This window comes from Bos grunniens, chromosome 8, assembly GCF_055505025.1.
Source record: "Bos grunniens cultivar Pamir isolate PY7600 chromosome 8, Bosgru_T2T1.0, whole genome shotgun sequence".
In the NCBI taxonomy this organism is placed as follows: Eukaryota; Metazoa; Chordata; class Mammalia; order Artiodactyla; family Bovidae; genus Bos; species Bos grunniens.
The window spans coordinates 72,985,779-73,010,878 of record NC_141172.1 but is presented as its reverse complement, the minus strand read 5'-3'; the positions used below and the strand labels follow the sequence as shown (position 1 = coordinate 73,010,878).

General features: G+C 45.9%; 1 protein-coding gene across 3 annotated transcripts in view; it reads left to right on the top strand.

Annotated features, from left to right (window-relative positions):
* The first annotated feature begins 303 nt into the window (after positions 1-303).
* EBF2 (EBF transcription factor 2) overlaps positions 304-25,100 on the top strand; it is a 224,882-nt gene continuing 200,085 nt past the window's right edge. For all 3 annotated transcript variants that reach the window (XM_086416507.1, XM_086416506.1, XM_086416509.1), the window contains exons 1-6: positions 304-999; positions 3,438-3,594; positions 4,657-4,720; positions 4,992-5,047; positions 5,548-5,621; positions 12,340-12,408. In XM_086416507.1, coding sequence (XP_086272633.1) covers positions 869-999; positions 3,438-3,594; positions 4,657-4,720; positions 4,992-5,047; positions 5,548-5,621; positions 12,340-12,408 — 551 coding nt within the window. In that variant the 5' untranslated portion in view covers positions 304-868. The remainder of the gene's footprint in view (positions 1,000-3,437; positions 3,595-4,656; positions 4,721-4,991; positions 5,048-5,547; positions 5,622-12,339; positions 12,409-25,100) is intronic.

The window sequence follows — 25,100 nt, the reverse complement described above, 5'->3', positions numbered from 1 at the left end:
GCTTCCAGCTGCCGTGACCAGACTTATCCGGCGCGCACCAGCCGGCAGGGCCAGGCTACCCGACTTCAGGGCAAGACTTGCGGGCCCCCATCTCATGCACACACACACACACGGGGTTCGGTCTAAGACTCAGCGCCCGCAGCTTTCTGTCCCCTTTCACCTCCCGGACTACAGGCAACGCCGAGCGCGGCGCGCGCCGCCTAAGGACGTCGACCAGGCCTGCCCAGCGCCGGCCAATCCCGAGCGTCCATGCAAATGAGGCTCCTAATCGGGCCTCGGCTCCGCCTCCCGCGGCCTGGGGCCGTAGTAACCCATTCATGGGGCAGGCGCGCGGTTGTAACCCGGCTCCGCAGTGTTCGCAGCCACCGCCTCCTCTCGACTCCGGGTCTTCCCCTTTCTTATACTACTGATCCTGTTGGGGATTTTTTTTTAATTTTTTTAAATTGGAGCGGTGGGGAGGAGCAGGGAGGGGGGGTGGGGGACCAGGAGGAAGGGGAGAGATTAGGCAGCCATCAATCTCCTCCTGTTTCTCCCAGAACAGGTGATGCTTCAAAATTGTGATCACTTTCTGGAGGCAGCGCTGCCACTGGAAGGATGCGAGCGACCTAAGGCGGAGGGCCTGAGGCGGCAGATCTGAACTTGCGAAGGATATAACTCAAACTTTAGCTACATCAGCCCGCACCTCACGCGTGGAAGCAAAGGACAGGTTATCTTTTTTTATTTTCCCCCAAGAGAGACTCAAACTTGAGCACTTGATCCCGTTTCTTGGATTGCTTTTGGAGGAGACGGCTTGGTGGCAACGTTGGGAAAAAGCAAGGACAGCGTTGTAACTCATTTTTTTAAAGCGACAGTAGATAAGACTTTTTAAATGTTTGGGATCCAAGATACTTTAGGAAGAGGACCAGCTCTAAAAGAGAAATCGCTGGGCGCCGAGATGGATTCGGTCAGGTCCTGGGTCCGAAACGTCGGCGTGGTGGACGCCAATGTCGCGGCGCAGAGGTAATGGGACGGCCGCAGAGTGATTCTGCTCGCGATCTCTCGCCTGTTCCCTCTCTCGCTCTCACTGTCTGTCTCCGTGTGTCATCCCCATCGCTGGTCTCGCTCTCGCTCGTTCTCTCTCCTCCGCATCTGTCGCCCTGGCCCCGCGCGCTAGGGCTCACCCTCCGGCCGGCAGGTCGCTGCTGTTAGGGGAACACTTACCCCTCCGCCAACACTCGAGTTTCTGAACTGCCTGGGTTCCCCCACTCCTTCTCCGCAGACTACTCTTTGGGAGGAAAAATAACAAAGTAGTATCTGATGCTTCTCAGCTTGGTCCCCAGTCCTGGCAGGCGGGCCGGGCCAGGAAAGGAGAGTGAGGAACCAGACCGGCGGCCGCCGGAGGAGAGCCGGCTTCCCGGCTACTCTCGGGTTTCGTCTCGCTCCTTGAGAGCGCCTCTCCTCCCGCATCTTGTCGGGCGATTCCTGGAGGCCCGGAGCCCACGGCCAGATGGCGGCGGCGGCTGGAGGAACCGGAGAAGCCGGAGCGCGCCTGCCGGGGAAGGCAGATCCCCCGGGCGCCCAGGGAGGGGGCAGGCTGGAGGGTCAGGGCGCAGAAATAAAAGAGTGGACCATACGCACAGAGGCGGGGGTGAGGAGGGGAGAAGAGACTAAGCAGAAAAGACCGGGAGTAACAGTAGAAGGAACCACAGAGGGAAGAAAGGAGGAAAGGAGACGTGAGGCAAGCTCAGGGATCACAAGCCTCTAGTTATACGACTCCCTGAAGTTGACTTTGTTTTGAGCATCCTTGTGCAGGGGTAGGAAACGCCTTGTCTAGGCTGCCACCCCGTGAAGACATTCTGGTTCCCCTCCTGCATCACCACTATGGAGCTGAGATGTGTGGTCTCCACGACCTTGTCTGCGGGAGACAGCTCTTTAACGCCCTGGAGTCCACGAACTTCTTCCCATGACTGCAGCCTCTCTGTCGGCTCTCCTGGCCAACCCTCTCTAAGTCCCGACACCGCGCGGAGAAATGACTCCTGTCCAGGCCAGGACTCCAGGTGTCCCGGTTAGAGCGAAGCGGGCCGCCACCCTTGGAGGAGAGGAAGCCAAAGTCGCTTCGCTCGGGAGACCCGGACGGGAGGCAGCTCCCTCCCTTCTGCCTCAGCCCGGGGGCGCCAGTGTCCTGGAGCAGATGGCTCGCCACCGCAGCGGCGGCTTTCTTAGCCGTCTGGGGGACTCGCTGGGCTGCGGGCCGAGGGAAAACAGGCAGGACCGCAGAGCGGGTGCCTCGGCGCAGTCCCTTAGCCGACCTCTCAAAAGACACCTCCTCTACTTTCCTCCTTTCCCCGATCCAGTAATTGTTAAAGTTGAAGCAGGCAGTCCGATGGGGGATTCTAGTCAAAATCTTACACTCTTCAAAAGAGTGAAAGTACTCTCGCGCCCTAGGGACAGACGCCCGGCGACCCCAGCGCCCCGAGCAGCTACGTCCATCTGCTTGCTCTCCTGGGCGCCGGGTCTCCCGTTAAATGTGATCTGGCGGCCAGTTTGTCTCCGGCCGCGACAGGTCGGCGGGGAGGCGTGTGCACAGACTCAATAGGCTCCAGGGTATCTCCCGGTTCCGCCAACGCGGCTTTCGCGGTCAGCGGGTTTGGCCGGCGACGCCCAGAGATGCGGCTTGAGCCGGGAGACTGTCGGCTCCAGGCGAGGACGCGCTCTGACTCTTAATAACATTTCGGCTTCTCGCAAGTTCAGCAGTTCCAGGGGCGGGGTCCTCAGGATCACGTCGTCCATGGTGGGCCTCGATCCCTAGTACTGGTCAAAGGGGCTTGCGCCCTGCCCCTAGCCCGCGCGCAACTTTTCGGAAGAGCGAGGGAAGCAGGGGGTGAGGCCTCCCCGCAGGACTTGGCCTTGGCCTCTGCGCTTCCCGTCCGGCCCCCTCAGGGTTCTCGCCCACCGCCTTTCTGAGTGGTTTGGGAGGCATTGTGGGCAATAGTGCCAGGACAGGTAACTCCAATGAAGATGAAGGAAAAGGGTCACTTCTTTCAAAGTGATGAGGCTCTTAGCCCTTATGCTCCGGGCCCAGCTCCGAATACTGACCCAGTCAGGGTAACTACTTGAGGAACAAGATGGGGGCGGCCCGAGGGGACAAGACTTGGGCCGCTGGGGGTGGGGAGGACCCTCCGGGCTTTGGTCTGCAGTCGGGGTTCCTTGGTCTGTACTAAAGGCTGGAGATTGAGCTCCCGGGAGTGAGATGCCCGCAGGCTGGAACAGCTGTGACTCCTCTAAGGAGTCCCTGCTTCTTAATCGTAATAGAAGAAAAAGGCCAGAAGGGTCCAGAAATCTGGACCGGGGCCACGGACCCTTAACTCTCTGCTATGTTGCCTGGGCCTGTTTGGTAACTTCGTGTCTTTCTCTCTTTCCTCGTGTCCTGTGTCCCCACCGTATATCTTCATGCACAGCGGCGTAGCCCTGTCCCGGGCCCACTTTGAGAAACAGCCTCCTTCCAACTTGAGGAAATCCAACTTCTTTCACTTCGTCCTGGCGCTCTACGACAGGCAGGGGCAGCCGGTGGAGATCGAGCGCACCGCCTTCGTAGACTTTGTGGAGAACGACAAAGTAAGCGCAGGTCCTCTCTTCCCCTCGCGGGTCTCATAACTACCTCCTTGCAAAGCACTAAAGATCCCATCTGTCACTCCGGAGACTTTTCCGCTCCCATCAGGAAGGATGATAAATCGAGGCTTCTCACCCCCAGCCTCCTAAATCAGTAGGATTTCCCCGCACCTTCTCCCGCCTGCACCTCCCGCAGGGGCGCTGGTGGCTGCTCACCCGACTCCTGGATCATTAGCAGAGCGTGGTCACGGACTGACCGCGGAGCAGATATCCTTCCGACAAGAGCATACATAATTTAAACATATAGCCAAGGCTGCCGCTGCCCTTCTCCGGGTTATTTATTATTATTATTTTGCACCTGCGATCGCGTCAGGGTGGGTAAGATAGATACAAGGTAGAAACGCACAAAAACCAGTCTTGGCTTGCCGGACTACCCGCCCCAACCCTAGCCTTCTCTTCTACTCTGGTTCCCACAGCAGTGCCAGCCCCCAACCCAGGCCAAGGTGTGGGCGCTGAATTGGAGCTCAGATGAATAGAATGTGGGAGGAAGGGAACATCTCTTGCCTTCTCTGGGCCTCAGTCCTCAGCTTCCTCAGCTGTACAATTCAAGTTTGGGAGCAGGCTCCTCCTAGGGTTCTTCTTGAACCTGGGCCTGGGTCCCTGAGTTCATTGCCCCAAGCCTCCGGTCCTGGTGGGACATGGCCAAATGCTGCTCTCCCAAGTGACAGGTCCTTTCCTTTCTGCAGCATCCAATGGGTTAGGTGGGGTCTGTTTAAACGCAGCATGGATATGGTGTCTGGTGGTCCCCAGTCTGGGGGTCGCCTTTCTGAGGACATTTTTAAGGGGCAGGGACAGACTGTTGGAGAGGATCAAATGCCTGGGAGCCTTGGAAAGTTTTGGAGCGTGGCCAGTGTCCAATGTTCCTGCCCTTTGACCCGGGCCTGGGCAGGGGTCTGTTCAAAGCTGCTGAGTGACCAAGAGAAAGGCTGTGGGAGTTGGGCTAGGGAAGTCCCTTTGCTCTTTTTATAATTTTGAGGGGATGGAAAGCAAGGGTCTCTGTCTTTTCAGGAACAAGGCAACGAGAAGACCAATAACGGCACCCACTACAAGTTACAGCTTCTCTACAGCAACGGTGAGCTCCTTGCACCCCCTGAGGCGCCCTCGCCGGCCTCTTTTAAGGAAGGCAGTTGACCTTGTCCTGGTCTTTGGCAGGCATCCTCCAGGACCAGGGAGAGCAGGGCTTTGGGAAGCTGTCTCCGAGCCAGGGGCAAGGGCTGGTGGTCTCTGACCCCAGGACGGCTCAGCTTGCACTCTGCCCTGGTCCCCCGGCTTCGGGACAGGTTTGGGGTGCTTGGGAGGGGCTCCCCAGCGCTCACCTCATGCCCACCCCATCTCCCTGGCAGGTGTCCGCACCGAGCAGGACCTGTACGTCAGACTCATTGACTCAGTCACCAAGCAGGTGAGCCTGGCAGTTCACTCCCCTCCTCCCCGCTCCTCGGCTTGTGGGCCCTCTATTCTCCTTCCTCCCCACCGTCCCTGTCTGTCTTTGAGATTTCCTGGGTCACTCTTCACAGCCCCTCCACATCAACTGATACTTTGTCTTCTCTGGAAAAAGATTTTTCCCCCTCTCTCTCCCTAATTGTCCAGTTTCTTTCTGGTTGGGGAGGCTCTGGGGATGGGAGTAGGCAAACAGAGGGATGAAGAGGGGAAGGACTTATTGGGAGATTCAGCACCCCCCCACCCCCACCACACACAAACATTCCCTTTTGCAACAATTATGTCCTCACTAGGGCAAACTTTTCTCTTGGTATTTTGCTGGAGTTAACCAGGCACAACTCAGGTTCAGTGCGAGCAGCGGGGACTCCTGAAGAAGTGGTGGTTAGAGAGAAGAAACCCGATTCTGTTCTCGCTCTAACGTCCCCTTTTCTTTGTCCCTCCCTGCCGGCGCCTCCTTCTCAGCCCATAGCTTACGAGGGACAAAATAAGAATCCGGAAATGTGCCGAGTTCTCCTGACACACGAAGTGATGTGCAGGTAAGGGCCGTGTTTTCCCGCGGGCTTGGCTGGAACGCGGGGCAGGTGAGCAGCTCCGGGCGCGCTGACTTGCCTGCGTCCCCGGTGATGACCTTGGCGAGTGGTGGCGTGCTTGGGCGGGCGGCCTCGCTGGGACTTGCTCTTAGGGCCGGTTGGCTGGATTTCCTCCTTAAAACTCAGATTCTAGGAAACAATTGATCAGGAGTCGAAAAGGCAGCCCAGAAGCACCCAGGATTCCACCCCTATGCATGGCACGAGTTTGCTCCGTGGAAGACCTGCCGTCCAGCGGTCCGCAGAACGCGGGGAGGGGCTGGGCAGGCGCGGGTCGAGTTTGGGATGGGGACTTGCCCTGAGCCTGTCGCCGTCCAAGGTCCGCAGGGCTCGGTTCCCGCCGGTCCCGCGCATTCTAGGGGTAGATGTCCATGAGGGGCCACTTGTAGAGTTACCGAGTCAAGGTTTTGGAACGACTCAGTCTGGACAGGCGAGAGAATCGAGCGGCCCATTTTGGGGGTGCTACCCCCTTGTCCCCCAGATGAGGCACCTGCCTGTGATGCAGGAGCGTTTTCTTCTTCCGGGGACGTTTCTTTCCCTAGATTTCCTGCTCCAGGGGAGTTTCTTAGGTCAGGATGAACTACCGGGCAATGGATGGGAGGAACTAGGAGAGAACCTCACCGGGTAGATCCGGGGTCTGGAGCAACAGCTGGATTTTGACGACCGAGTTGTAAAAGGTGCAATCTACCCGGATTCCTATACCATTTCCCATTTTCTTTTCTGAGATCAATTCATTTCATTTTGGGTCCTTTCTTCTCCTGGACCAGAAGAAAAAAAATTTTTTAATAGAAGAAATTCATCTGTACATTTATTCATTCTTTCAACAAATGTATATTGAGTGTCTAATATGTGCTAGTTATGGGGGATCCCACAGCAAAGGAGAAAGGATATAGAAAGAAAACTCTGGGAAGAAGTGGTTATTTTACTATAAACATTTCAATGTTTATATCCACACAGGGTTTTCTTCCTCCAAAATCTCTGATTGGAGAGAAAGCCTCAATTCTTTCATACTCTGCTACTGCTTCAGTGAATGTCTTCCAACATCAGCCTTGCTAGCTTTGGGTAATTGCAAGCCATCTGATTTAGTTTGAATTGTTTTATGGGCAGCTCCTGGCGGTCTCGTCTCCCTCCTCACCCAGTCAGGAAGAAACCATTACAATCAGACGTGTTTGTTTTGGTTTTGACCAAGTATTAGGAAAACAAACTTTGCCAACTGCAAAGTTCAGCTCTGTCAGTGGCCTCAGCTGAGGGATTGAGGGTTCCCTGCCTGAGTAGTTGGGTGAGGTGTGGGTAAGCAGATCGGTACTCCGTTATCCCAGGGTTCCTTGATAGGTACATTCAGAAAGAAAATACAATTCCAAGGTGAACTTGCATGTGATACCTAGGTTAAATAGTCAGAACGTTTTGATTTGGTTGGCTAATTGAAGGGTGGGTTTTTCTCTTTTAAATTCTTTTTTCTACTTTCAAACATCTTTGTCAGGAGAGATTATCTTCTTACAAAAAAAGAAAACAAAACCCAAGTCTGGCCCATTGTCTGACGAATTATACCTATCACTTTAAATAATACTTGCACACCCCATCCAGCTGTAGTTCAGGCTGACATTTTTATTTTTAAGCCCAATCAAATCCACCTCATTTTATGCTGTTTAAGTAGCAGCATCAATTTTTAAAGCCTCTAGTTTAGTCTGCATTAGTAACACAATATAAAAATTTAATGTACTGTAACTTCTCTTCATTTGAGACCTGGGAAGATGCTCTGCTATTTTCTTCCCAAACTAGAATTTAAAACACGTATTAATTATGGGTAAATAAATGATCCATGGAATGGGTATTGTGTCTGTATTTGTGTGTGTGTATGTGTGTATATGTGCGAGCGTGCGTGCGCGCTGGGAGATGAGCTGGAGTGATAGATTTGGATATATCTGAAAGGGAGGATCCCATTCAATCTGTCAGTCAGAGCTGGTTGACTCTGCAATCAGGAAAAAAAGTTCCCTCTCCCATGTTTTGAGTCAGTTATCACAGTCAGTGATTAAGGAAGGAGTCAGATGAGCCCCATTTCTCAGTGGGTACTCCACATACAGAGTTTCGTTTGCATGGTATTTGTGGCATACCTGCAAATCTTCCTGAATGCTTTTGTTCTGTCACCTTTGCTTAACAACAAAAACAAACAAACAAACAAACAAAAACTCATGAAGCAATGTTTTGCTTTGGGGGGGGGGCAATAAAATAAATCTCTTTTAGGTATAACTTTTCTCTCCCTTCCCCAGTTGTCTCCACTCCTCTCTTCCCTGCTTCAGTTCATTTTGCCAATTATTAGCAAGGAGAAATCTAGTTGTTATGTCGCTGCCAGCCACCCCTGTGCCCTCAATGCTCAGAGGGTTAAAAGATATTATAATTTGAACAGAAGTCGTCTCAAGGCCTACAGCTGGCTAATAACAGAGTTGTATTGAGCCGGAGCAAACCCCACAGCTGTGACTTTTTGCCACAAGGCGCAGGCTAGACGGGGCCCTAATCAGATGGGCCAGCCGGGCAGTGGGGCCAGTGTCTTTATCGGCCAGATGGTGTGAATTTAGACACTTTTGTTATGCAATCGCAGGGAGGAGTTGGGGAGAAGAAAACAAAACAAAAGCTACCATGCTGTGCGCTTATTTGAGTTTGAAATTAGAGACAGATTTTTGAAAGTTGAGGGTTGAATTTTAAAAACGATTTTGGAGGGGAAAGGGCACACTGGCTAAGAGTTTGGCTGGCTGGACACTCTATGCCCTAGACTGGCGCTTTTTCCCCTTTGCTTATCCCCTATCTTGATCCCTTTCTGAAAAATGCAGGTAAGATTCAGCCTTGGGATAAAATTTTTCCTATTCCCCACCTCTCATCCCCAACTGGTTTGATTTTTTTTTCCTCTTTCCTTCTCCAAAGGTCCCACAAGGAGATAGGGAAGGTAGACGAGGCCTGTGAGCAGGCTGAGAGTATTTCAGGTAAAAGGTTCTCCAAATAAGGACTAGAGTAAAATAAGCCAAACCATGCCGAGTGAGGAGCGGAGGAAGAGCTTTCATTTTCATTCATTAGGGGAAAAAAAGTACTTTAGAGCTTCCCCGTGGAGTTTAGAGACACAGCCTTAACCTAGTGCAAGTTCAGTTTCCTCTTTGTTTCCCATCTTTTCTTATTTTTCAGTCTTGTTCAGTTTTTTAAAAATACTTTTGGACTTACAGTGACTGGCTTGTTAGAAAATATCCCTAAGAAACCTTTTAATAACAGTAAGTGAACCTGAAGTTGGTCACACAGGCTTTGTGTCTACACCGAAAAGAAGGGAGATTTGAGCTGGTTATCTGAGTAATTCAGGGACCTGGTCCTTCATGTCAACGCCCCATGTCCCTGATCTCAGAGTGATTGTTTGGGGAATGTGAGTTCATGGAAGTCTTATATTCTCTACTTCCCTTTGCTTATGTTACTGTTGCTGGTTTGAGGACTGAATGTCATTTAAGAAACCAAATAAAGAAAAACCAGGACATCTTGATGAGCCGTTTTCTTAAAAAAAAAAAAGAATTAGCTTTGGCTAACCCAGAGAAATTTGATGAAGGTCTGAGATGGGGTGAATACAGTCCACTCCTATAATTTTTTTACCTTCACTATTATAGTCCAACAGCTGAGTGCTTGTTGCATCTTTTCTGAGTGTTAACATTAGAGATTGTCCTTAAATATGTTACTGTTGGAAAGTGGAAGATTGGACCCTAAAGTTTCTCTGCATTTTTCTTGGAATATCATTTCCTTCCCTGAGTGGATTCCCCACATTGTATTTCGCTGGCACCAGGCTTACATTTTTATCTATTTTTCTTTTCCTCCAGAGAAAGTCCCCACGGAGAGCAGCTGAATTCAGCTGAGCAATTTTGCAAACTTACTTGGCTTCCTCAGAATCACTCCTTCTCAAACTAAATAGATTGGCACATTCCGAATGTGTTCTCTTGTAATTAGATTGTACTTAGACTCACACACAGATTCAGGTTGGGTTGACCTGCTGGTGATGTCAAAGAAGAGTCTCGTTAGAAGGTCTTCAGATACCTAGCGTGGATAGGATTTTTGAAATTGTCTTGCTAAGAAAAAAGGGTTTGTTTAGGCCGCAAAGGTATTATTCTGATGATGTAAGCAATAGAAACAATAGAGGTGGGGGATAGGAATTGGGAGGGAGGTGGGGAACAATGATGGGATGGGTAAGGAGTTGGGAAAAGAGACAAGGGTTTTGGGAAGTGGGAGAGCAGCTGGCCAGCATTTTTATTGGTGTTAATCTTGGGATGGGCTTCCCTTGTGGCTCAGCTGGTAAAGAATCCGCCTGCAATGCAGGAGACCTGGGTTCGATCTCTGGGTTGGGAAGATCCCCTGGAGAAGGGAAAGGCTACTGGGTTGGAATTTTCAAAGTTAATACTTAATATAATTTCAAAGGCAAAATATTATTTCAGAAAGTTTCAGCGGCAAATGCTAGCATCTAAGAAAGTTGAAACAAGCTTTCTTTTACTTCCTACTAATTTGATTAAATTTCTCCAAGCCTTATCATGCCCATTGGGTGAAAGTTTTTTAAAGCATATCTCACATATTTTTAACTTTTGGAGAATGGTAGAATTGTTCACTGAAGAATCCACACATCCCTACGTATGACATACGAACTTGAAATGTCTTTTTAAAAGTATCTGTTTGTTTATTGATAGTTCTTTAGAGGATCAGAGAGTGCACTGTGGAGAATCAGGAAGCAAATCTAAGACTGGGCTGGTGTTGGGCCTTTGGGTCTTTGCTACCACATGGCTTCATCCTTTTCCTTAATCTGTTGCCACTTTTGAATTGAAGGAATTTCATAGCCTCGTGGACTTCTTAAACCTAGAAGGGACTGTAGATAATCTAGTCCAACACTTTAATTTCATGTATCAGGAAGGCCAAGCCCAGAAGGGTTAAAGAGATTTGACTACACTCATGCAGCTGACTAATGACAAAGTTGGGTTAGATGTCAGAGCTCCAGTCCCCACTTAGCCAATCCTTCTATTGTGCTGCATCATCTTAAACCATAGAGAGGCTATCACAAGAAGGGCAACACTTACACAAATTTGGTTATTGCTGGTGTTTATGAGATGTATTCTCCAAGTGGTATGGATGATAGTGCTGCTTTTATAAGCCACGTCAAGACTATGTCCTTTACCAACTACTGTGATGGTGGACCATGTGCTTGGATGAGCTGAGAGAGGTATTTAAAAGTCTGTGGTCCTCTAGAGTCTGTCATACAGAGTGAAGTCAGAAAGAGAAAAACAAATATCGTAGATTAACGGATATGTGGAATCCAGGAAAATGGTTCAGGTGAGCCTATTTCTAAGGCACGAATAGAGACACAGACGTAGAGAATGGGCATGTGGACGCAGCGGGGAAGGGGAGGGTGGGATGGACTCGGAAAGTAGCGTTGACATATGCACACTCCATGCGTAAAATAGATAGCTGGTGGGAAGCTGCCGTGCAGCGCAGGGAGCTCAGCTAGGCACTTTGTGAAGACCTAGAGGGGTGGGATGAGGAAGTGGGGTGGGAGGGAGGGCCAAGAAGGAGGGGATATATGTATACCTATGACTGATTCACATTGTTGTACAGCAGAAACTAACACAACATTATAAAGTTATTATATTCAAATACAAATGATTTAAGAAAAGATTTAAAAAATTGAAGTCTGTGGTCCTGACAAGGAGCAGACAGGCAGTATGGGGATGTGATTTTCCTGTGCTTCTGGCCACCCAGCCTCCCTTGCTCTTTTCATATTTGTTTAGGTCTTCCATGCCTTTTGGAGGGGAGTGTTTTGTTCTCTTTAGGTCCTACTGAGTCCTTCCCATCTCCATCTGTTGTATTTGCTTAGGGCCCCTTCTTTCTCTCTTCATCTCAGATGATCCCACAAGCATTTCTCCAGTGGTACCCAGTACTTTGCCAGATGGTAGAAAGGAAGTCTCGGGAGGCAGAATTTTCAGGATGGGACCTACCACATGCTAAGTTCCATTTCTGTTCCAGACCTGGTGAAAATGATTAGAGATATCTTTTTACAGTTCCCTGCTTAATTTTTTCCCCCCATTTGACAATGCACACCATAGTTCTGGTAATCTTCCTTCACCTTTAGAAAATGATGAAAATGAATGAATAAATGGATGAATGAATGATTATAAAGTACAGTGAGTTCTGTGAAGAAAGTTGTTATGTAATTAAGGTTTATAATAATTCAGGCAGCTACTTGGGGTCTTTTTTTTTTTTTTAATAGCTCTTCCTTTCCCTTATTCCTTCTAGTATTTATTAAGACACAAAGATCTAAAAAATATATATAATAATAAAATCATTCAACATGGAGCTGGAGGTGACCTTCTAGATCTTAAAGTCCAAGTATCCATCATTCAGGTTACAAATAAAGCTCTGGGGAAAGTTGTGATTTGCTGAGAATTACCAGTTTATAAGTCATAAATGGAGAATTTGGATGAATAGTCTTGGGCTTCATGTTTAGTGTTTTTGAACATAGCCATACATTCATGCTCAAGCAGCTGATAGTTAAGCAGCTACCAAGAATGTACTCAATTTTGTGAATGTTCTTAACATTGTATGCTCACCGTACTTTCTGGATTTTAACATGTTTCATTTACTCTTTTCATTCCTTCCCAACCTACAGTCGGTGTTGCGAAAAGAAAAGTTGTGGCAACCGAAATGAGACTCCTTCAGACCCTGTCATCATCGACAGGTAGGGGGAAAAAGTGATTTTTTTATTTTAAGCATTTCTGGTTTTTCTCTTTTAGAATCTCAGCTCTGAGTACCGATCACTGGGCTTTGCCATAAGGTTGGTTACATGTTACCTTCAAGGCATGGAGCTGGTCTGACACGTGTTTTCTTGTTTTGGTTGGCGTTTCTTGGAAGAAGCCAGAACCTTCCTTTTTGAACAGATGTCTCTATCTTTTCCAGGTTCTCTGACTTCAGCCTAATGGGAAACGGTGGTGAAGAATGCCATTTCTCCCACCGGGCAGAAATAGGGTCTCATTTAGTTTTCTAGAAGAGGCAGTGCAGTTTCCTAGAAGAGGCAGTGCACCCGAAGTTACTCGGTCACTTCCTCATCACTCTCTGTGATTGCTGTTGGGCTTGAAGACTGTCAAATTAAATTATAGTTTGGGGATGATGACAAGCTTTCCATTGCACAGGGGGAGGTTCCTTTCTACCACAGAGGGTTGCATTCCAGGTCCTATGTTATGTTCAGAGTGGAAAAGATTCTTTGGGACAAGATGCTAATACATTGAAATGTGATTTCGGCCTCCTCGGCTGTATGTTTTTGTGATTGGAACCAGAACTTACAAACCAGTAAAGAAATACCAAATTAACTTCCAGCAATCATGTAATTTTTAAGAAATCCCATATTCCCACCCCTAATTTTTTCTCTTTCGTTAAAAAACGGAAGAATTCCCTCTTGCTTCTTTCTTTGGGTTTTTGTGTTTCTAGACAGGTCCTGAAATGGATTGGAGCGGCCACAGTCTCTAAAGTTGTTATTCCAATATTCCAACAAATTCTCAGTTGGGAGAATGGAACCTCTGGCATTCTTCCCAGAAAGCCAGCTTGCTTTCTTTGTGGAAATTATAGCATAGCCCTAGGAATGAGGAGGCTGGAATTCTGATCCTATCCTAGCTTCTGACCTTGGACACAGCACTCAACATCTCTGCTCAATGATGTCACAGAGGGTATAGAGTTGGAGGGTATGGCTTGCTGTTGGATGTTGCAGAAGGTTGCTAAAATATACATGGCAGTTTTGCAATATTCCCTGAGATGCTTGGAGGAAGAAGACAGTCAAGTAGGAAATGTTTGCTGGATGTATAGAGCGCCTTCACCATCTTAGGAGGTTTAAGTGAGACCCATTTGAGGGAGTTCTTTGGAATTCCTTTAGTTTTTCTGAAAGCAAATAGAAGCTTAAAATTAATAAGTTGTAGGAACTCTGTGGGACCAGCTGTCTTCCTCGTTTGATCGGTGAAAAGGCTGAACTCAGGAATGGTGATATGACTTGCCCACGGTTACACATCTGGTTGGAGTGAAGCTGGTGCTGGGACACAGCTGTCCTCACTTCTGGCCTGTGATGCTCTTATTGCCACAGTCCTTTCCTCCCAGCACTCTCTGTCCCAGTTTATACGATCACACGTAATATAATTTCCCAGGCTTCCCTGGTGGCTCAGTGATAAAGAACCCACCTGCTAATGAAGAAGACTCAGGTTTGATCCCTGGGTTGGGAAGATTCTCTGGAGAAGGAAATGGAAACCTATGCAACCTGCTTCAGTATTCTTGGAATCTTCATTAGAATCTTGTCTAATTGCTCTTGACTGTCTTCTGGGCTTCCCTTTGCCTTCTTCTCTTCATTTGTGGAAGGGAGAAGGTATGAAGGCAGAAATCCCATGGAGAGAGGAGCCTGGGGGGCTACAGTCCATAGAGTTGAATAAGAGTCAGACACGACTTAGTGACTAACAACACAACATTTCCCAGCTTCCTAGTATACCCTGGGGTGCTCTGGAGGATATGAAGCCTATGAGAGCAGTGTAGACACGGATCTAGTCCTTTCCAGCATGTTCACTGAGTTCACTTACCTTTGTCTAGTCCTTTTTTTAAAACCAACTTTAGCTCCTCTTTCAGGAGGTATTCTAACCTCATGGTTGTGATATCTTTTCTTCTAATAAACACCCCATAAACCAGCTTTAGAAATGTTTGCAAACCCATAAATGCCTACCTGCACCTTACATCTCATAAGCACACATTCTAAAGACTCTGCATTTAGTAGCAGTCCTTTCTCTAAGAAACTATGTATAGCCCGAATGCAAGGAGAAAGAAATACGCTATGTTTTCTTCCCATGTAATACACATGTTAATGTACATAGGCTTTTGACATCTATGGAGAGAAAAAATTTTCAGGTTATGTGCCTTCACTGTTTGTGCTAGAACACTTTAAATTCTTCTGAGAAGGTGGAAATTGTATTTTAGCTGTGTCTTAAGGAGCTTTATGTGACGCTGGCATTTATTTTTATTAGCTGGTGCACAATTAAACAGCCTGACGATGTCTCTGCGTCGCTTGTAATATGTGTTACTCCTGAAATGTTGTGCATCTGCATGTGGAAACATGCATACCAAAGGGTGCTATAAATTGACCAGGGATCAGGTTTTTTTTAAAGAACTCATCTTGTTATAAACAGATGCATTTGTTCGGCTTCCTCATCAGAGAGCTTTTGTTTGAAGATACTGCTTGTTCCTCTATTGGAATCTTGTCTTTTTGTTCCTGACTGTCTTTGGGGCTTCCCTCTGCCTCCTTCCTTTCATTTGTGGACGGGGAAGAGGATTGAAGGCAGGCTTCCCTTTGCCAGAGGTGGGATGGGTGGCTTGTGTTATCAAGCAGTGCCTCTGGTCCCTGGGTTCAACACCTGCCACCTTAGAGATGTTTAGATAACCCAGGAGCTAAGGGGTTGAGATAACCCAACAGGTGCTAAGTAGTCTATTTTGGATTTCCTCTGAGTAAATATAGAACTCTCTTCTTTGCCCTCGTTCCTATACACTGACTAATTATCTCTTCCTCCTTCTCACTCCATCTAACCAGATGCAGTTAATTTACACTATCTTTGAATTTCTCACACAACAGCCACGTTCCACTCTGACTCTAGGGAAGCCGGTTTATTCCCTTGAAATTGTGCAAGTTGGCGAGGAGGAAGGGACCCTTCAAGACTGGTTCCCAAACTTTTCACCGCCAGGGACCCCTTTTATTGTTTTCTTTGCAGAACCAGGTTCTGCAAGATTTTGCCTGTCAAGCTGCAATGAACAAGTCATAATCCAGCTGTAATTTAATTTTTATTACTTGAAGATGTACAACAGAATGGGAAGGAAAAATCTCATCCCAGAAATGCCCTTGATCTTGGGACTTTCCTGGCAGTTCAGTGGTTAAGACTCCATGCTTCCACTGCAGTGGGTAGGCGTTTGATCTGTGGTCAGAGACTAAGATCCTGCAAGCCTAGTGATACAGCCAAAAATAAAGAAATAATTTTTTTAAATGTCCTTAATCTCATCAATGGAGAAGGCGATGGCACCCCACTCCGGTACTCTTGCCTGGAAAATCCCATGGACAGAGGAGCCTGGTAGGTGGCAGTCCATGGAGTTGAGAAGAGTCGGACATGACTGAGCGACTTCACTTTCACTTTTCACTTTCATACATTGGAGAAGGAAATGGCAACCCACTCCAGTGTTCTTGCCTGGAGAATCAATCCCAGGAATAGGGGAGCCTGGTGGGCTGCCGTCTATGGGGTCGCACTGAGTTGGACACGACTGAAGCGACTTAGCAGCAGCAGCAGCAGCAGCAGCAATCTCATCAATAGCCAATCAGAGTTTCTGATTGGGACGAGAACTGCTAATATTACCACACTAACTTGATAGACTGCCAGCTCAAACATGAAACAACCTGACTTTTCACTTAGCCCCACTTGACCACGTCCTGGGCAGACAGTCCATTTCTAATAGGCTATTTGAAATACGACAGATAGCTTCCTCAACCTCATGGCTCCTTAACTGAAAATCGTTGGATTTTTACAATGGGGCATCCGCATCAGAGACTGTGTTCTCTGTTTCCTAAGACCTGGGAATTTTTTTTCCCCTGCCTATGTGACTGCCATCCTTTATCTCTCTAGAAACATAAATTTAGTTCTTATTTTCAGTTGTCTTTGAAGCATGCTTTTGTGAATTCTTGGGCAGCCACACCCCTTTTCAAAAAGCCAGGCCAACACACAGCCTAGTAGGACTTGCTGCTAAATCACAGGTCCCCAGCAGAGCCTTCCTTCTGTGTAGAAACATGTGCACAGCGTGGCAGTAGCGTTTATTCATTTTGAATATAAAAATCTAAAGTTTCTATCTGAAAGAAAAAAAAAAAACCTCAACAGAACAAAACAAAACAAAGTCAACAATGAAAACATATTCCCTACTGAGGTCTTCAGGGTACACCTTGTCCATAAAGATCTCTGTGTGGTAAATAAAAATAAAAAGACTCACACTGATTTACATTTTGGGGTTTCAGATGGTGGAGGTGGTTTAGTTGCTAAGTCATGTTTGACTCTTGTGACCCCATGGACTGTAGCCCATGAGGCTCCTCTGTCCATGGAATTCTCCAGGCAAGAATACTGGAGTGGGTAGCCATTCCCTTCTCCAGGGGATCTTCCCGACCCATGGATCAAACCCGGATCTCTGGTGTTGTAGGTGGATTCTTTACTGTCTGAGCCACAGGGAAGATCGAACCCTGGTCTCCTGTGTTGTAGGCGGATTCTTTACTGTCTGAGCCATGGGGAAGCCCTTGGTGGTCCATGGAAAGAGGATTTTAGGCACGTTCTCACTGACTTGGGAGAAGGATAAAGAGTGTTTACTGTTCTTGTTCTTGTAGCCTCATGAAAAGTCAGATGAGAGGAGAGGACAAGCGTTCTTTTTGGATATTTGTAGGCTGCCTCTGCCCATGATATTTTCTGTTAAAAGGGCAGCTCCAACCTATTTCTCACATGATAAATATCCCAATGTTTTGTCTTTGTATCTTGGTCTTCTATATTTATGAACTCTGCTTCTGCTTCCAGAAGGACCATTGTAAATTTTGATGGTTTTTGTTTATTTTATTTTTCAAGAAGCCAAGCAAACATCAGAATAACCTTCATTCAAAACGTTTATGCAAAAGGATCTGGTATTTATTTGCTCATGAGCGGTTTTTCTGATATTATCTCCCTTTAAAAATTAAAAAAATTATGGTAAAATATATATAACATAAAATTGACTATCTTAACCATTTAAAAATGTATAGTCTAGAGGTATTAAGTGCATTCACCTTGCTGTGTAACCATCACCACCATACATTTACAGAATTCTTTTCATCTTCCCAAATGGAAACTCTGTACTGATTAAATCCTGATTCTGCCTCTCCCCTCTCCCACTGACTCCCATAGGTACTTCATATAATATTTTATTTATCCTTTTCTGACTGGCTTATTTCACAGAATCCTATCCTCCTTAGGCTTCCTTCATGTTGTGACTTATGTCAAAATTTCTTTCTTTTTAAAGACTGAGTAATATTCCATTGTGTGCTGATGCTACATTTTATTTATCTGTCCGTGGACACATGGCTTGCTTAAGCCTTTTGGCTCTTGTGAGTAATATTGCCATGAACATGCTTGTACAAATATCTCTGTGAGTCTCTGTTTTTAATTCTTTTGGAAACATATCCAAAAGTTCAACTGGTACATCATGTGATAAAGAACTGTCATGCCAGGTCCATATTGGTTACTTCATTTTACATTCCCAGACGCAATGCACAAAGGTTTCCATTTCTGCCATATCCCCACATCACTTGTTATTTGCTCCTTTAGTTTTGTTTTGTGTTTTGATAGTTGCCATCCTAATGGCTATTAATTTTGTTTTCTTTTTTCTTTCTAAGTGATCCTTTCTCCTGCCAGCATCTTGGTAGCCATCTTCATCTGCTGCTCTCCCTATGGTCCAGGCTTCTCGTTTGCCTTTTCCTTGCCAACTGGTACATGCTCTTCCTGCTTCTCTATGCCTCACCGACTACCTCATTCACTGGAGAAGTGTCTGGATCCTCTTTCCTCTGGGCTGTATTTGTTATTCCTCTATCCATGTATCACTGAACTCTGCAAAGTGTTATTGGTGGAAGGGGAGCTCTCAGAGCATACCTTTTGGAAGTAAAGCCCTTATTGACTCTCCATGCATGCTAGAGGGTGTTGCCTTAATTCTGAACACTGGAGTTTTCCTTTCAGTTAATTTATCAAATGAAACTCCATACTCATCTATTCTTGATTTGTGATATAGATTCTACTTTTAACCTCACTGTCCCTTTCAGCATAGAAACAGTACTTTAAAAAAATTATTAAAAAATTAATAGTTGCTTTACAATGTTGTGTTAGTTTCTATTGTTAGTTTCTACTTCCTGGCAGGCTCCTCTGTCCATGGAATTCTCCAGGCAAGAATACTGGAGTGGGTAGCCATTCGCTTCTCCAGGGGATCTTCCTGACCCAGGGATTGAACCCACGTCTCCTGCATTAGCAGGCAGATTCTTTACTGCTGAGCCACCAGAGAAGCCCAGATCACTGGCCTCTGAAGTATCATTGAACTTTGAGACTGTACAAGTCACATTGAATGGTGTGACAGGTTTGATGGACTATCGGTCCTCAGAGAGACAGCATGGTTTAGCAGGAATGGTCCAGGACTAGGATCAGAACACCTGCTCTGACCCCAGATCATTTAGTAACTTAGCTGTCTAATGTCACAGAGGTCATGAGCTGCCTCCCTAAGCCTCAGTTTCCCTATCTGTAAAATGAAGTGCTATGGATTAATGGATGACCTTTACATTACCTTCCAGCTCTAAACCCTCTGCTTCTAGCCAAGGCCCAGATTTGGGTGTCAGACATGCTAATTCGTCCTCCTCACTCATCAGTAATTTACAGGAGCTCTTCACATGTGCCATCTCTGCACAGACTCCTCATTGCCAGGGTAGTGGAGTCCAGTGCTGTGAAGAGTCTACGAAATCGTGGCCCTTAGCTCTTTTTTTTAACAGTGAAAATTCCATTCTCTCCGAGAGGTTTAGATTTTCTCACTAAAAAACACAGATTATTTAACCAAAGTGAAACATCATTCTCTTATACTCTTCTTCCTTTGTTTTCTAGTAAAACCTTTGCTAGTTTCTTGGCCGTTTTGGGGAGATGCAGGTAGGAGAAGGACTCCTTTACTTTCTGGTGTAGAAAAATGTCCCTGTGGGTTGAAACACTTAACTAGATGACAACCTGAGCCAAGTGGTAAACAAGAAACAGGGTTTCCTTTGAGAAAGTCATTCTCCTCCTCCTGATTAAAGAGCTGGAAAGTTATGATATTCATTTCTGTAGTTGGGTTAGTGTTTTTTTTTTTTTTTAATTAATTTTATTTAAAATTTTCCTCCCCAAACTCCCCTCTCCTCGAGGCTGCCACATAACACTAAGCAGAGTTCCCTGTGCTGTTCAGTAGGACCATGTTGGTTATCCACTTTAAATATAGCAGTGTGTATATGTCCATCCAAAACTCCCTATCCCTTCCCCTCATCCTTCCACACTAGTAACCATGAGCTCATTCTTCAAGTCCATGAGTCTGTTTCTGCTTTGTAAGTAAAGTCATTTGTATCATTTCTTTTTATATTCTACATATAAAGAATGTCATACAGTATTTCTCTTTCTCTGTCTGACTTACTTCACTCAGTATGACAGTCTCCAAGTTCATCCATGTTGCTGCAAATGGCATTGGTTCATTCTTTTTAATGGCTGAGTACTGTTCCACTGTTTATCTGTACCACATCCTTTTTTATTCATTCCTCTGGGTTTTTAAGAATTATACTGACTCCACTTGACTGACCAGTCTTCCTAGACTTCAGAACTTCAGCATTTGACACAAACTAGGCTAGACGTCTATACGCTGATTCACTCCCTTGTTCATTCATTTACTGACTTTTTTTCTGTAGTTCAGTTATTAAGCAAACATTTGTGAATCCCTGGCTCTAAGACACCATCAGGGAATACGACAGGCATGATTCTACTCTAATGGAGCTGACAGTTTAAATAATCACACAGAGAGAAATATATTTACAAACTGTAAAACTGCTCTAAACACTAGGTGAGTGGGTGCAAGAGAGGTTTCAACTTTTCAGTCCCATCATTTATTTCTCCAAAAATCAACGTGAAATCAAGATATTTGTTCCATCACACAGGCTTGAATATGCCCCATCGTCTCCCTTTGCACACATCTGTCCTGGCTGGAACCCCCACCCCCAACTTTCTGCCAATATAAATCTGATCCCCTTTTTAAGACTTCGTTCAGATTCTACATTTCCAAAGATATCAATTCTTGTAGTCAAAGTCTTTTCCCTTGATATGTGTCGCATAACCTCGCTCTTGTTAGGATGTGTGATGTTGTTCTCTCTTTCCCTGTGTGGGCTTGCCTTACATTTCCAACTATATTGTAATTCTTGGATGTCAGACACCATACGTCTCTTAAGCCTTGACTCTAATATCATTAGCTCTGTGATAGTGTTAATAGTATTACCTCTCCCGTTGAGTTGTTTGTTGTGTTAAATCATGAATGTGTGTATGGTGCCCATATAGTACATGATGGAAGAGAATCTTTTAAAAAAAGTCAAAATAATTATTAGCCTTGGTCTCTCAGTGTCTAACCAGTGGTTCAGATACTATAGACACTCAGTAAATATTCGTTGGCAGATTAATCTCTGACTGCCGGACATCAGAGAGTTGAATCACTGAGTCTTTTGCCAGTTTCTATAGGACCTTTCGTGTAAGCACTTGTATTTGACAATCACTTAGCAATCTCCCCCTTCAATGACCGAGTGGTACAAACCAATGCCAAGAACAGATCACTCAGGTTGTAAGGCAGAATGAATCATTCAGTAAATATTTATCGAGGGCCTGTCATGCCATGGACTTTGCAGGGTGCTCTTAGGGAATACTAAGATTGAATAGACACACAGCTTTACTGTCAGGAGCTTACAGTTCAGAATGAAAAATAAAAGATGTACAGAAATAACCATGATACAATGTGAGATGTGAAAAGTGCCATGGAAGAGGGAGAGATAAAACTCTAGAAGATCCGAAGTGGGGAAATGAATTTCATCTAGGCAGTGGTAGAGGGGCTAAGAGTTGTAACTTGGACATATGCAGTTGAGGTCAAAAGGGATTCTAGGAGAAGGAAAGTACATAGGAAAAGGCATGTAGAAAGGAAAAAATTTCTTAAATCTGCTTATAGTTTTAGAGGTGCATAGATATGAGTAGAAGGGGGTAGGAGGGGCAGTTGGAAATATTATTTGGGTCCAGATCGCCGAAGACCTTACATGCCTTTACACAAGCACTTTGACATTGTTGTGTTGGCAGCAGGAGGATAGCAAAGGATTCTGACTAGTGCAGTGTCATGGTCAGGTGGGTATTTTGGAGAGAGAACTTAGAGGATTCATTGAGAGTGCATGGAGAATGAATGTAGAGGAAACTGTGAGAAAGACGTTAACAGTAGTTTACAAATGCGTTTCTTCTTGTGGCTCTTTGGGAATTTATATGTTTACCTGCTAAAGCCTGGGCAATATTTCCATCACCCTAACTCAGGGATGGAGGTCCTGGGACTTGCAAGTTCAATGCTCTAGGCCTGGCATGAGGAACTAGCCAAGTTGGAAGAGCATGCATGTTTTTAGTCCCAGGAATAAAGATGTGTTTGCCTCTCTGCTCCCCAAAAGATTTCCATCAGGAATTGGGAAGATGGGCACAAGCTTCAGATTTTGTGAAATAAAACATCCCGGTTTCTGCTTTGTTTCTTTCAACTTCTTCTGGGCATGTATTCCTTCTTCCACCCGCAGCAGCAGTTGGGAGTCAGTTTTTCTCTACCAGATACCAGGCACGGAGGCGAAAGGCCCATTTTTCTCACCTCCCTACAACCCGCTTCCCCCCCCAGTACACCCACCACTGCAGAGCTTTTGCTGATGTTGCCACTTGTCCCCATGAGTACGCGTCCTTTGTTCACTGGGAAGCTCAGAGCCTTTGCAAAGAACTGCTGTTGTACCATCTGGCAATCTGTGAATTTTTTAGTAGTCTGGATGCTTGTAAGAAAGCAGAATTTCGGAAGGCCAGACTTGAACCATTTATAAGTAACGCAGAGGCCCAGCTGGGTGTATGGCGTTATTCAGAACAGATAGTGGTATATTTCAGCTTCCAGCTTCTTCTTCAGAAAATCATGTGAGGTGATTAAATAGCAGCTTTGGCAGGAAGGAGGTGAGTCCGGGAATGGAAAAATAGTACTCTGAAATTGTGCTATGTTGGAAATAAGAAATAGACGTTTGTTTGTAAGAAAGATATCTTTCCCCAAAGTTGTCTGGCTGGCTTTGAGGAGAACAAAGGACTCGGAATTTAGGAAAGATGGAGAGGACTACATGTTCACTTAGAGGTGGGTCTCTATGGAGGCCAAGGATGAGCCTTTTGCTTTTTATTTTTGGCTTTGGGTCCAATTTGCACAGGTTATTTTCATGATTGATTTAAAGGTATGCACATGACTCATTATAGCTACATTAGGAAGATCTCTTGGAGAAGGGAATGGCTATCCACTCCAGTATTCTTGCCTGGAGAATCCCATGAACAGAAGAGCCTGGCCGGCTATAGGTCTGTGGGGTCACAAAGAGTCAGACAGAACTGAGCAACTAAAACTTTCACTGGCTCTGTCATCCGACATTTCGGATGAGAAGACCCAATTGAAGAGCAACTGTTCCAGGGGCTGTGTAACAAGCGGGTCAGAGACTCAGCTGGGATTAGAGACAAGATCTCTAGCTCCCAAGACAAAGCAGGAATGGTCTGTGAATGCTGAGGGAAGGAAAAGAAGAAACTGTGGTGTTCAGGTTGATAAATTTCTGCTGTATTGCAGAGCTTCTCACCCGCCTGAGCTTTGAAGGACTCATCACCTTCTAAACCAGAGACCAGATTGATGGCATTAAAAAAAAAAAAAAAAAACTTAAACTGCATAAAACATATATTTTTTTTAACTTTCATTTTTGTTTATTTAAAAAAATATTTTTGGGGGGCCATGCTGAGAGAGACATGGGAATCTTAGTTCCCTGACCAGGGATCGAACTCAAGCTCCCTGCATTGGAAGCACAGAGTCTCAACCGCTGGGACCACCAGGGAACCCTAGACTGCTGGCATTTTACTTGACTAGATAGTTTATCTGTAGCCAGTTTCTTCTGTGCAAAAAGGCTTTTTCTTATTGCAGAAGAGGTAAGGTTGTATGTAGGACATAGATTTATAACCTGTGGGTGGAGTGCTTGAAGTGACTGTTATTCCTGCCATATGACGACTGTGCTATAATAATCTCAGATTTGGGTTTTCTACTTCTCTGCCATTCAGGCATTCACCCATTCACTCATTTCTCCCTCTTATTATAGCTGCAGTTGCCAGATTTAGCGCATAAAACTGTAAGATGCCTAGTTAAATTTAAATATCAGATAAACACGAATGATTTTTTTTTTTTTAGTATAAATGTGTGTTAGTTGCTCAGTTGTGTCCATGGACTGTAGCACACCAGGCTCCTCTGTCCATCAAATTCTCCAGGCAAGAATGCTGGAGTGGGTTGCCATTTCCTTCTCCAGGGGATCTTCCCCACCCCCCTAGGATCAAACCCGGGTCACTTGCATTGCAGGCAGATTCTTTACTGTCTGAGCCACCGGGGAAGCCCTTTGTATAAATACGTCCCAGTTAAATTTGAATTTCAGATAAAAAACAAATACATTTGTAGTAGGAGTCTTTCCCATGCAATATACTTTATGAAGTGAAGTGGCAGTGTTAGTCACTCAGTTGTATCCCACTCTTTGCGACCCTATGGTCTATAGCCTGCCAGGCTTCTCAGTCCATGGGATTTTCCAGGCAGAATACTGGAGTGGGTTGCCATGCCCTTCTCTAGGGAGTTAAACCCGGGTCTCCTGCATTATGGGCAGATTCTTTACTGTTTGAGCCACCAGGGAAGCCTGAAAAAGTATTCATTGTTTGGCTGAAATTCAGAATCAACTGGCATCATGTACTTTATCTGGCAACCCTACCTGAATCCCAATTTCTTTTTTTTTTTTTTAATTTAAAAAATTGCAATATAATCGCTTTACAATGTTGGGTTAGTTTCTTCATTGTAATGAAGTGAAATCATATACACGAATATCCCAGGTGGCATAGCAGTAAAGAATCTGCCTGGCAGTGCAGGAGATGCAGGAAGACATGGATTTGATCCCTGGGTGGGGAAGATCCTTTGTGGTAGGAAACTGCAACCCACTCCAGTATTCTTGCCTGGAAAATTGCACGGGCAGAGTAGCCTGGCAGGCTACAGTACATGGGGTCACAAAGAGTCAGGCAATACTGAGCACACCCTCCACCCCATCCTCTCTGTCTTGGACCTTCCTCCCACCACCACCCGATCCCACCCCTCCAGGTCACCACAGCACCAAGCTGAGATCCTTGTGCTTTATAGCAGCTTCCCACTAGTGATCTGTTTTACACATGGTAGTGTCTATATGTCAGTGCTGCTGCTGCTGCTAAGTCACTTCAGTCGTGTCCGACTCTGTGCGACCCCATAGACGGAAGCCCACCAGGCTCCCCTGTCCCTGGGATTCTCCAGGCAAGAACACTGGAGTGGGTTGCCATTTCCTTCTCCAATGCATGAAAGTGAAAAGTGAAAGTGAAGTCGCTCAGCTACTGTCTCAATTCATCCCCCGCACCTTCCCTGCCGTGTGCACAAGTCCATTCTCTGTGTCTGCATCTTGATCCTGTCCTGCAAATAGTTTCATCAGTACCATTTTTCTAGATTCCACATGTATGCATTAATCTACGATATTTG